Source organism: Passer montanus, unplaced genomic scaffold (assembly GCF_014805655.1).
Source record: "Passer montanus isolate IOZ18808 unplaced genomic scaffold, ASM1480565v1 scaffold71, whole genome shotgun sequence".
NCBI lineage: Eukaryota > Metazoa > Chordata > Aves > Passeriformes > Passeridae > Passer > Passer montanus.
This window is the reverse complement of record NW_024372259.1, coordinates 3,917,762-3,931,541: the sequence shown is the minus strand read 5'-3', so window position 1 is coordinate 3,931,541 and position 13,780 is coordinate 3,917,762. Positions and strand designations below refer to the sequence as shown.

General features: G+C 45.7%; 1 protein-coding gene across 3 annotated transcripts in view; it reads right to left on the bottom strand.

Moving 5' to 3' along the window:
* SUCO (SUN domain containing ossification factor) overlaps window positions 1-12,583 on the bottom strand; it is a 38,957-nt gene extending 26,374 nt beyond the window's left edge. For all 3 annotated transcript variants that reach the window (XM_039730242.1, XM_039730243.1, XM_039730244.1), the window contains exons 1-2: window positions 12,442-12,583; window positions 1,338-1,446 (exon numbers count right to left, since the gene is read on the bottom strand). In XM_039730242.1, coding sequence (XP_039586176.1) covers window positions 1,338-1,446; window positions 12,442-12,506 — 174 coding nt within the window. In that variant the 5' untranslated portion in view covers window positions 12,507-12,583. The remainder of the gene's footprint in view (window positions 1-1,337; window positions 1,447-12,441) is intronic.
* Window positions 12,584-13,780: the final 1,197 nt, after the last annotated feature.

The following is a 13,780-nucleotide window of genomic DNA, read 5'->3' as shown; positions in this document are numbered from 1 at the left end:
TAAGATGAAATAGCATCAATGGCTGAAGAGACAACTGATCTAAGGCAGGCTGATCAAGGGCTGCAGAGCTGCTCCTCTGGAGCAGGACAGCTCCAGCAGTCCAATTAGGAGAAACAGACACTTGCTTGAATTTCTCATCCACCCAAGAGATTTTCTTTAATGAGTGAAAACCAGAGTTCTAACATTAGTTTTCACATCTTTGGGTTTAAGTTCAGAAATCTGCTTACCTATGCATCCACATTAACAGAATGAAAGGAAGAATGTTGCAGAGTAGGAAATCATTTACCAGTGGCTTCCCAGTCTCAAAGCTTACTTAATCTTTCCAGTATTATTGCATCAGACATTAAATTCAAGCAGAACTTCTTCTGAGGCAACCAGAAGAACAGGAATGCTATTTGGCTGCACAGGCTGGCAAAAAAATAGAGCTACCCTAGTTGGTGCAATGCTTAAGAAACCTACAATATTTAAAGGGATTTTTTATGGTCAGGCAGCTCTCCACTTGAGCCAGCTAGAATGCTCCACACACATCTTCTAAGTTTATTGTGGCATATAAAAGCTTTTTTGGAACGAGGATTGTGATTAACACTACTATAGATTGCTGGAGGAAATAGGAAAACCAACATATCAACACTACCCATGTTTAGAATAGGACTGATTCTGTACCTGAGTAAATAAATAAATGAATGAAATTACCATGATTTTATGACTCAACAGCTTGGGAATTCACTATGCAATGCAGGATGCAGAAACTTGCCATGAGTTAGTCAGGGTGGGACAATTACACTCAATTAACCCAAAGTGCTGAGTAAAGCAAAAATGAAAGGGACCACAGCTAATTTATTATACCTTTCAGAAACACATTTTAGCCTTCTTAATTTTTATTGAACAGAAGGAATGCAAAGTGATAAATACTGACTTGAACCAATTAATCTTAAATCTCCTCTTTAGGATAGCAATCATTTGTACACAGACAGAAGTGGAATCGTGTGGCCTAGACTTACCCAGCCCATCACCTCCTACTGTGGCTCTACAGAGTCCCACATTTCCCTTGATGCCCACTTCTAACATCTGGCCCCCAAATTAAAAAAAAACAAAAAAACAACAAAACAAAACTAACAGTAATTTACTATTTGTTCCTTCTCTTGCCCCAAACTATCCACCTGAATTGTTGCATGACTGCACAAATTAAGTAAAGGAGAATAAAAACTTGGGAAGATATCACGGCTCAAAGAACAACTGAATACATTAAACATTCTGGCCAGGACTCTATGAAGAATTTTACTTTACAATTTAATATTTAGTCAGAGTGAGTAATTAGCATGATGTGCCCAGCATACCTTTTCCTGGACATTGTCATCCTCGCTGGCCAGGGCACAAGCATCACCTGAAGCATACTGCACCGCCGACGACAGAGTGTCTTTACAAAAGACATGCCAAACAGGAAGCCTATTAAAAAGAAAAACAGCTTTATTTAATATGGAATTTTAGAATTCCCTCAGCATTGTCTTCCTCAGTCTTCTTCAGCTGTTCCCATGAGGCACCTAATAGATACACATACAGCTCATGGATACTCATTCATAAAATCCATTTGAGGATTCACTAGAAGAAGTTAGCAACAGAAATCACCACAAATATACTACTTCCAAAAGAAAAAAGTATCACCAAACCAGATCCTGGAGTGTTACCACACCAAAAAGTGAAAGCTGACACAAATTAGCTAAGTTACAGCAAGTTAGGAACAACTTGAATCAACATCCTTTGTCACAAAGCAATGAGATACTTTTAGCAATCATTATTGCTAAGCAAAAACTTAAGTCACAGACCAAAAAGCAAAATCTCCTTAATCACAGAGCCTACCTGAGAAGGTTTCATACAGTCAACATCACCAAGTACATTTAAGAAAATTAGAGAAAATAAGTACAATAAAAAAAAAGCCCCGGGCAAAACCTCCCATGAGATTTGTTTTGTACTTTTTTCCAACAGCTTTAGTTGTCTGCAGAAATGGATTTATTTCTGCAGAAGAGCAGCCATCCTCTCTACAAACACTTGTACTAGAAGGCATCTTTTCTTTCTTATCATACATGGTCCTTTCACATCCTAGAGAGCATCTGCCCAGTGAACTATCAGGCTTGGAGGCCCAAAGGTTCTCATGCTGATTTCAACCAAGGCCAGCAGAACATGAAGCAAACTGGGTTTTTATGGAGTCTTCAACAAAGCTTCGACTTTAAACACAAACATTTTCCATTCAGGAAATGCTGTTTACATAACAATCAGGTGATTGGAATGACCTCCTGTGAAGCAAACACAAACATCACCCTGCACCACGAAAACAAGAGCCACCTTCTCCTCAGAGGAGAAATGGGGCTATAGCACAGAAAAATCTACATGCAGCAACCTTCTGACAAATGAAACAGCCTTAACATTAATGATACCAGTAAGATTATTGTGAGGTCATTATTCACTTACACAACTGGGATCACTACTGCTTGGAATTTGAATTATCAGTTTTCTTCAAACTTGAAGATCAACTTTATTGGGAAGTCTATGCAGTGTAGACTCCTCCACTAAGAAGGAATCCATGAAACAACAGACCACAGACAAGTACTAACATTTTAAGTTTCAAGCATATACATATATAAAAACATCTATAAGTATATATTTTTTTTTTCAGTGTCTCTCTTCACTGAAGAGACAGGGCACAAGGAACTTGTGGGATCTGACACAGTATTAAGGAGATGAGCAAGTAAGGTGCTCCACCTCTGTCTCAGCCCCAAAGCACCTCAGTAATTTCTCTTCTTTCTGAGGTAACATCTTTCCTCTACACTAAATGAAAGCCTTCAAGTCAGGCAGAAGCAGCTGCACTTAGTGGAAAACAACTGAATGTAAGGCATGAAAATAGTAATAACCACACATTGCAGCAGGGGCAAAGTCTCACATCTCAGATGAGAATTAGGCATAAGCTTCTCACACATCTTAAATTCCCATCCCATCGTGTAGTTACCTGTTTGTATTGAGTTTTTCATCAAACCTCTGTCCTACTCTATGCACAGGAGGCTCATTTCAGAGCATGAATGAAATGTTACCAGATTTCTTTGGCCTTATTACCTAGCTCTCTCTTGGAAAAATTAATTATGCAAATACTTTGAGTCATTTATATTTCTGAAAAGGGGTTTCAATAATTTCATGGTGAAATTCTCATGCTCTTAACTCCAGTACCTCTCTTTAGAGATATAAGGACTCCCTGGTACTTCATAAAAATACATCAGAAACATCAAATATTATAGAGCATCATCCCACTCCTTCATTACACAGGCATTTGTTTCCCATTTCACTTCCACTCTGGGGGGCACCTCGGGGGAGCTGCACAGAACAGCAGTAACTCCTTGGGGGCAGAACAGGAAAGATTTCAATGCCTGTGAATTCTAAAACACAAAGGTCTACCCTCACAAATGCATGAATAACTGCTTTAGCACAAAAAGTACAGAAAGCATGTATTTCTTGCCTTAATCTATTGAGAGATTTCATGCAAGAAATCAGGCTTTATCAGGTCACAAACACAGCTTTTAAAAGAATGCAGATTGGCAGCTCAGATTTAAGTTACTCTGACACTATCTGCATCCAATGTCTTACTTACTTATTTTCCAAAATTCTTCTTGGTCTACTCCCCAACTCCAACAAGATGCCTCAAGTCTCCCAAAAGCCCTCCAAGCTAGGGAGGGGACTGAGAACTCATTGTGTGTGTGTGTGCATGCACCCACAGGAAAACCTGATCCCTCCTGCAGCAGAGCACGTCCTGTGAGACAGGATGCATCACTCAACTACTGCCAGCAAACTCTGACAGAGCACTCACAACACAAACCCGTGACAGACCAGCCAGTCTGGGAGAAATCAAATTAATAACCTTATCAACACCACTAGCAGTAGATTTTTTTCTTCTGGCTTCTAATATTTTGCATATTAATTCAACAGGCTTCTCTAGCTGAAAGGATAGAGCTCACAATAAAGATAAATTCCAAATGGCACAGCACCTCTGTTAACCATTAAAGAAAAACCAACAAAGAAACCAAGTGTTAATTTACAGAGAGCAAAATTCCCCTTAATTGACTTGCAGTGTACACCCAGTGCAAGTACAGCAGTTTCTACACATTGAAATCTATCTCTGCCTGCCTTGTGACCCAGGAGTGGGATTTGAATGCTGACTCAGAACTGAGCAGACCTAATGCCCAAATGAGATCAGGCCCCAGAGACACAGTCTCAGGTATGAGGCAGATCTTCAAATGAAGAGATGGTTGCAAACACATAACCCACAGCTGCTGACTTACATGGATACTGAAGTTTTCAATAGTTCCATTTTTGTAAGCATGACTCAAAACACCACCTGCTATTAAATCTCATCAAGAACAAAGAAACTTAAGCATGACTCTTTGTCCTATCATTAATGCAGTTAAAAAGCTATTTTCTCTAATAACATCACGAACTTTCCAGCTTAATGTGCACAAACCCAAAAGCAAAGGCTACAAGCTCAGACAGAGCAGCAGGGGTGGGTGGGGGAATCTTTACTCTTCTCAGGGCAGGCTCATACAGTGGTTGCCCACTGAAGCAGAAAAGTTGCCCAGCTCTATTTAGATGGTTCACTACACTCACTGCTACACAAATTGGCCATGCTCTGCTGACGAACGTTCTGCTTTTGAAAAGGAACATACTGAAATTCAGAAATGCAGGTGGTTTTGAAATTGCAGTGTAGGTTTCATGTGAAAGATCATCCACTTCTGATCTGGCTGAAACTCTTCAAGTAATTGTGACAAAGGCTGCAGAAAACTAACAGAGATAGTGAAGCTATGGATAACTGTTCTGACAGGCATAAAAATCAAGTAGAAAACAAATAACTGGTAAGAAAAATTAATCATACAAGTTACAGCTAAAAAAAATCCAAAACATGAAGGTAAAAGGAGTTTTTCCACAATTTGATCAGAGAGAAACAGCTTGGGCTTTCCTTTCCAAAGGCTTCCTACAACACTGACACACAGCTTCAGTTCAAACACATCTGTCCTCAAAATGATTAATTTCATAAATTCTCCCAAAACAAGACCTATTTCTGAACACTGGAGAGTGAAGCAGTTCAGAACAGTTTACATTTGGCACCTGCAAGACAGAGGAATTTGAAGCAAAGGGAAAATAAAAGGAATTTACCACCAGTGCACCAATTCCAAGCCCTCCCTCCAGGGCAACCACTGACAGATCCCTGCGGGCTGTGTTACCAGCACTGCAGATGTGCCAGTGCACACAGCTAAGAGGGGAGAGAAGATGCCTCTGTCCCTGCCAGGTGACAATTCCCTTCTCAAAACATTCAGAGATCACCTCAGACAGGCCTGCAGCAGAGCAGGCCTGTGAGTGGGGAGAGGCACCTGTTTGCTGAAGATCACCTTCTTCATTTCAGAATAATTGACTTCAGATTAACGAGCCTGAAAGGATAAAAGCTGTGAAAAGGCAAGGAAGGCAGCAAAATGCCTTTTGCTATGAACAAGTCCTACAGGTCTGTGACAGCTTTCACCAGCTAACTGACAAAGAGAAAAAAGGCTCTGCAGGAATGAGGAGCTCAGCAGATCCACAACCAAACTCTGCAGTCAGCAGCAACCTGCCTCGCAGCCACTGGCAACACAGAAAAACAGAAAAGGCAGGGAACCCTCCTCCCTCCCCAGCAACTTCAGGGAATCCATCTTTCTCTCCCAACAGTCCAGCCAGGGGGACTTGTATTTGAGAGCCTGCAGAATAAAGTAAATGTCATGGAAAATGAAGACCAGGACATTATTTCAATCAATGACAGGGGAAAAGCCACTTGCAAGACACTGAAGTGCTGCAGCACAACTCCCCAGACACAACACTCATTTCTGCACATGAAGTGGAAATATGTCTTGATAAATAAAAAGAATCATTAATCTTCTTCAATACAAGTAAGAAAACCCAACAAAACAAAGAAAAAACCACCATTCATTTAGAAGCCACTACCACAGAAGAGCAGCATGTGTAACTAAGACAATTTTGAAAGTTATAATGGACCTTTAAGGGAGGAAAAGGCTGAAAACTAAATCTACAGGTCTAGACTAAGCATCACTGCTATCACCTCATTTCCTACCACTAACTTGATTCACATGCTCAGAAAAACCCAAGCCCAAAACAGCTGAAATTGGAGCTTTTTTTGCAAATCCTTTACCAATCTGTGGTATTTTGCAATTAAGTTTTTAATAGTTTGCCCACACTTTGCAAAGAATGTGCTCTCCAAACAGTTATTTCACTTATTCAGAGGAGCCAAACAAAGATACTTCTGACCATACTGAATTTCATAGCTGCATACAATGAGATTCCAACCTCTGGTTTAAAATAGGGCTTTCAGCATTTTAAATACCATCAGCAGGCAAAGCTTGCAAGGGGAGGTTTCAGGAGCACCAGATACTTTATCAGCCTGAACTGATTTACTGCATCCCCCCTTCAGCCACACAGGAATCTGCACCCTCTGCTCTGATCTGGAGATTGTGGAGACATTCCAGTAAGTCCTGAGGGGGGGAGAAAGCTCTGAGCCAAGGAATGCTCAGATACCCAACCCAAGAAGACACAGGGGAACACAATATTTGCTCTTGACTGTCCACTGTTGTCCCAAGTTAAACAACAGAAACCAACTTCATTCCTTGTTTGCAGTGCTCCCAGGGTTATTCCCATTCTCTCCTGGAAAAGGCTGCTGAGATAACAGCACCTTCACAGGACTCTGTGACCACAGCAGACAACAGCCTACATTAAATGCAGGTTCCAATGTAACACTGAAACAAACACAAACCTCTTCTTTGTCCAAAGGAGTATCCAGGTGCCCTACTTCAGGCAATAAAAGCAGGGCAGAAGTCACAACCCCCTCTGGAAGCACCCAAAGGAACAGGCAGTTCCTGGTGTTTCTTGGAAACAGACTTCTGCAATACTGAAGGAGGATTGCAGCGTGTCAGAAGCTCCCTGCATTCTCAAACTCTAATTATTTTCTCTGATGCAAGAGTCTGGGGAAGAGCACCCACTCCAGGAAAAAAAAAAAAAAAAACCAACCCAAAAAACCAACAAAAAAAACCCCAAAAACAAACAAACGAACAAAAAAACAACAACAACAACCAAACCACACCCAAAAACCTGATAGGAACCACAAAGACTACAGGACAACAGTACAGCCATGCACTGTGAGTAAGCTTTAAGGCTTTTAGAATATGTAGAAATGTCTGACTTCCACACTTTTCAGGACCTCCCTCATTGCTCAAATTCATGAGGCACAGCAACAGCAGTGTCCAGTGGCAGCTGCTGTGCCCCACTCCTGCTAAAAGCCCACCCCCAGCATGACACAGCCCAGCAGTGCAGGGAGGGGGATGTTACTGCACGTGTGGCAATGTGAATTTCAGCCCAGATCATTGCAAAGCTGCTGTCACCTGACTCCCAGACATGTACGATGTATTTTTAATAGGCTTCTTATCTGTAAGGGATTTCAGCATTATCTCGACTGCCATGTCAAAACCCAGCCAAGCCAAGTCACTGCCATTCCTTTGTGCACCTGAGCTGCTTTTTGAACCGTTGGAACCTTGTACTAATATTCCAATGCAGTTTGTCATCCACATCAACGTTTTCACTCACCCAAGCTGTGGGACCAGCCTGTCTGTTATACCAGCTCAGTATTTCCAGCAAGAATTAAGAAAGTTTTCAGAGTTACAGTTCTAGGTTAACCTGTTTTTCATGCACATCCTCTCCAGGCTGCAGCACCTCCAGAGTGAACTTTAAAAGACACTGCATGTCCTCCCCTTGAAAGGGGCACAGAACTTCTCAAAAGCTGCATCAGTAATGAAAACTAAAGACAAGAAGAAAACGACTGTACAAGACTCACAGTAAGAACATCAAAGTGAAAAAGAACTAAGAGCAGGCTAGAGAAAGATAATTCAGAAAGAGTTCAAATGAAGTCCTCAAGGGAGGCACATTTCACTGCAACAGGCAAGGCTCCTACACCAACAGACACCTCGTGATGGGGTAGAGGCCGCTTCAGTACACCATTTGCATAACAAACAAACTAACTTGAAGTTTCTAGGACAAATCTTTTAGAAGATACTGCATAAAAGCAGTTTACTGATTTTCAAATCATTTTAGGAGGTAAATTATTCAATAATTGATTGAGCCAAGCACTTGTTTTGCATAAGACACCAGGGCCCCTGCTTGCACATATCACCTTCGATGTGAGCAGATTCGATTTTCATTTGTAGGAGTCCAAGAGTGCCAGTGCAGCTTTTGTCCCAACCTCAGAACAAAGACCCTTCCAAAGGGGACACTCCATACCTAGGAACATAATTTTCCATTCTGAAATCAGATGCTTGGAACAACAGTTCTGATTATATTAGTGCTCAAATAATTTCACTTCTTTCTGCTATAAAATGCACATACACGGTGTTTATTTTAGTATCAGCCTTCTGAAGAGATTTAAGTACTCCAGAGGAGAATCAGCAGATAAATTCTGAGCCCCACTACAGGCCAGTTACTCTTGTAGTTCTATCCAGTTCACGAGGGCACTCACGGGGGAAAAAAAAAAAAAAAGAGGATTCAGTGGTAAGGGGCACATTAATGAGGCACACTGGAACACAAACCTCTCACTCCCCAGCTCTACCACTCACACCTTTGTGCAATTAACAGAGGTGAGCTCTAGGTGTGAGCCACAAGTCAATAATGAGGCAAATAAAGGTTCAATCAGCAAAAGCTGCACGGTGAGATCCCTGTGTGATTTGCACAGCTCTCACCCGGGGGTGTCAGCACAGTGCCAGTCCAGCACTGGCCTTTTCAGAGCTCCTCCTGGGTTCCAGCTTTCAACAAGCACACCTGCCAAACCAGACACGACTGAAAATGCAAACCCAAACTGGAAATATCTTCTCATTAAAATCCACAGGAACCCACACATCAATAGGTGTGAATAAAAACCAGTATCCCTTTCTACTGTACTTGGTAGCCCAGGCTTCACTCCTGGCTGTGCCACTGACCCAATCTGACCTTTACATTCTCAGGGTACACTCTCATGGTGGATTTCAGTCAAGAGCTCCTAGGCCAGGGGTTTGCCATCAAAACCAGCCCATCTTGCTGCTAAATCACTTAGACACAAGGCATTTCCTGATGCAGAATACTCACAGAGTAACAGCTGAAGGATCCTGGAGTGTGCATGCACTGACCCCCATCCTCCTTTTACTCACAGCTGTAAACCCAAGCAGCAGAGTTAATAAAAGCTAAGTAGGTCAGGATATGGCAGTGAACTTTCTGGGATAGAAAGACAAATTACTCTGATTTCTTTATTAAACTCCCAATCAACACTTTGGAAGTGCAGCTCAAGGCAGGCAAAAGCTGATGTCAGAATAATTTATACAGGTCACTCTTCAAACAGCCATCACAGCTGGTCTCCCTTCAGATAGTCCTGGCATCCTACAGGCTTCTAAACCTACTCCACTCACTCAGCTCTGGAGAGTGGCAAACTACAAAGCACTGCAAGTTTTAAATGTATTTTTTACCTTATGATCATGCACACAAAGGGATTAATTGGAGCATTGAGGAGGTCTCTGAATTCAGGACAACAGCAGACATTTGTCACGCACAGTGGAGGCCCCAAACTGCACAGATGCCCATTATTTTTGGAGCACTACATTCCTGAGCCATACCTCCAGCAGAAGCATTTCCCCAAAGCCATCCTGCTCTTTTGAAACTCAGAACAATCCTCCTGGCTCAGGGCTGTCAGAGCTGTGGCTGGCCCAGCTTCAGAAAGCCTCAGGTACTGATAACTGACCCAAAGAGCACCACATCCCCTTTAATGAATGAAAAGGCTAACAAACCCCTGCTCACTTTTCTGATTTTTTGTGCAGAACACTGTCCTAAAACACCTTTCAGTTCAAATACCTTTACAGTTCTAATACCTTTACAGTTCAAGTTCAAATCAATTATTTTTCCCCCACCTGAACCAACTTTCTTAGGTGAGCTTGAAAACGCATCATGAGAGATTCTGAAAATTCCTATTTTAAGCTTAGTTTCAAGGAAAGAAGAAACAGCTACTGAGAAAGAAAACAAAGCTAGGTTAAAAAAAAAAAAAAAGGGCTAGAAGTCCAAACAGCCCCGAGTGCTCTCTGAGCAGTTGTTTTGTCTCATGGGTTTTTCCCTGACTTTTGGGGGTTCCATTTGATCATCTGTTGACCACCAGTTATACCTATAAGGAAAAATTTCTCTCCTACTAGCACAAAGTCCTTTGAAAATTACATCTCAAAACAACTACATTAAAAAAGCCAACATTTATAACACAAATCCTCCTATTTGCTATTTGAAGTTTCTTAACTGCTGAAGTTAAGAACAAAACTGATTTTCTTTACAGTAAAAAGTAAAATAAATCACAACTTCCCAGCTTCTACAGTCCACCAACAACGCATGAACCAACAGACTCCAGGACTTTCTCATTACAACTCTGACATGGCTACTGAAATTAAAGCAGGTCCCAAAGCCATCCTGCAGCCAGGATTTCAGACTCTCTAATGTGAATTCATGTTTGCACAGCAGACTGGGACACTGGAGCTGCATCCCTCAACATTTAAATGAATCCACTGGCTCCTAACCAAAAGCAGCCAGTGAGCAGGCTGCTTTTCTCAGCTCTGAAAAAGAGTTTAGATTGGGGCACTGCAGTGCAGGCTCTGAGATCAGTTAAGACACTGCCTGAAAGAGCAATCCCCTCTGAAGGGTAAAAAAAGAGCAGCTCCATTCTCCTCCTAACCACAGCAAAGAAGAACACAGAAGTTGTCAGAGATTCACAGAACAAATACATTATTCCAACCAGACAGCTGACCATTCCTTCTTTAATACGGAATTATCTGAAAAAAGCATGAACTTTTTTCACTAAATCAAGTCCTGGTGAAACAGACTAAGAACACATCAACAAAAAAAACAACCTGCCCACCTACTGATCATTAAACTAAAACCCCCTTCCACTAACAAACTACCTGGAGGCAGGAACAGATGATCAGCCCTCAAGGCACCCTAACCAAGAAACAAGAACTGTTTTCCTAATAGGAATGTTAGCTATACAACTAAAACCTGCTGCCAGAACTGCACTGTCCAAGGAGCAAAAGCAAAGCAAATTTGTCTGGAGACAGTTCATGAGGCTCACAGCTCACCTGATCAAACCCACATGGCCAGGAAGCTTTTTTTGTTTTAAATTTCGCTAAGTGTAAACACAGCAACCCAGTTTTCAAGCACTTTTTAGATGTGCTTTTGTTTCCAAACCCCAAAATGTGATGACATGAACCAAAGCTGTCTCAGGACTGCCCAAACACAGCAACACAAGCACCAGCAGCAGATTTGCAACTGATTGTGTAAAACAGAGGTGCCTGGGCTCCCACTCTTCACCCCACTGTGAGACAAGCCAGAGCTTCAGGATGATTTCTTTTTTTAAGCAGACTATCTGAACAATCTAAAGGAACTGTGCTGTAGTAATACACAGAGTGTGGCTGCTCCACTTGCAATGTTTGCAGTTTGCAGTTCAAGCTGGCTATCAGTTCTCAAACAGTGACTCACCAAGTTCAAAGAGGGCCAAAGTTTCAGAAGGTTGGAACTTACCATACAGAAATACATTCTGCTAATATTTGTGTTCTGTTAAATGTCATCCCTTAAGGAAGTTTGAGAAGAAAGCAAACAGGGGATGCTGGAAGAAAGTACAGTTCAGGTAATCGCTCTCAAAGGCATAATCAATGCAAAAATAAGGGTTCATTGGGTTTAACTTAACACTAATCGTGACAGACTCTGAGAAAGGTTCCAAGAATAAGGCACCGTGATCTTCCAGAGGAGCGTGCACGAGCTCAGCCTGAAACTGAAAACGCAAGGATGCCTCGGGTAAAAGCAGAGAGACAACACCACACACGTAACTCTGAGCCTCGGCGTGCGGGGTCAGCCCTCACCTGACACCGCCGGGTGACCACCGCGGCTCCTGGCAGCGGGAATGGCCCTCCCGAGCGCTGTCACCGCACGGGACACGTCCCGGGCAGAGCCGCACCTTCCCGGGCTGTCACCGCACAGAACCATCCCAGGACTGTCACTGCACGGACCCCAGCCCGAGTGCTGTCACCATCCCAGGACTGTCACCGCCAGACCCCATCCCGAGTGCTGTCACCATCCCGGGCTGTCACCGCACAGAATCCATCCCGGGCAGCGCCTCACCTTCCCGGGCTGCCCAGGGAGGCCCCGGGGCTTCTCCCGCTGGAACCCCCCAAACCGCACCGGGCGCTCCTGTGCCACCCGCCCCAGTGCCCGTGCCGGGCTGACCGGACCATCTCCACACTCCCCCCGACCCCACCGGCCCCGCGGCTGCCCCACCTCACGCCCCCCCGGCGGCGGCGGCGGGGCTGGGAGGCCGGCACTCACCAGAGCAGGGCGCAGAGCAGCAGGCAGGAGCCCAGCGCCAGGGGCCGGCGGGGCGGCTCCCTCATGGTGCGGCTGGCGCGGCCGGGCCGGGGCGGCGCATCCTCCTGCTCCCGCGGGCGGCGCGGCCGCTCCTGCGCGCGGCCGCTCCCCGCCGTTACTGCCCGCCGGGCCCCGCCCCTCCCACCGCCTCACGCGCTGAGCTGGAAGGATGCGCGTCACCCGCTCCGCGCCGCCAGCCAATGGGCTGAGCGCCCCGCGGGCCGGCCCCGCCTCCCCGCCCCGCCGATTGGGCAGCGGGCTCGCCTCTCCCCGCCCCTCCAAGGACCCCGCTCCGTGAGGCGGCTGAGGCAAACAAGCCGTTAAAGGGGAATCGCCACAGTGATAAGCCACGGCTGGCGGCCAAACCACCGGCCGCGAGGCGCCTGAGGCGCGCCGCCGCCTCCGCTTCCGGGGGCATTGCAAGCACCGGCGCGCCCACGTGACATCTCTTAATTATTTCTTTTTTATTTTGATCAGGCTTCCCTGCAGGCTGCCGAGCGCTGAGGCCCGCAAAGGGAAAGCCGCGCGGGGGCTGCCGGGAGTTGTAGTTCCGGGCCGGATCGGGCCGTGGCGCGGGTCTCCGGCCGCCATTTTCCGTCGCCCTGAGGGGCCCGTGAGGGGCTGCGGGGCCCGGCTTCACCCCGGGCTCCTGGGCGCGCCCGAGACGTGTCAGCGCACATTTACATCCACCGTGCGAGCGGGGGCCGGGCAGGGAGCGCTCCTGGGAGGCGCTCAGGGGGTACAGGCCGGGTGGCATGTGGGACAGAAGCGAGCAGCCTCCCCTGGCACTGGGCCCGTAGAAGAACACACGGTTGTTACCAAACCACGAGGCGTTCTGTGGGTAACCCGGCCCAAACGTGCCCCTGGTCTGTGCTGTGAGGCAGGAAAACCTTCCCTGCCAGGAGCAGCGGCAGGGTCGGGGCTCTCGCTGAGGGGAGCGCGGCCCAGCCCGGCCCGGGAGCGCGGCAGGTGCAGGCCGGTGAGTCAGGGCATGCCACGCTGGAAACGTGCAGTGTCAGGACTCTGCCCGAGGAAGGGCAGCTGGGCCCGCGGGGAGGGCTGAGTCACGGCCATGCCGCAGCAGGGCACAGCTGCTGTTTGCCCCAGAGCCGCGCCAGCCTCAGCACCCGGCCCTTGCGGAGCTGTGGGTGGCGTGACTGGAGGCAGACCGTTCTTCCCTGATGTTTCACCCTGTAACTCTGTGCCTTCGTTAACCCTCTGCCCCTCTGGAATTCCAACAGCGTGTTGGGCATGGCCAGGGCCACGGCATCCATCCATGAAGTGCTGGAAGTTCAAACAC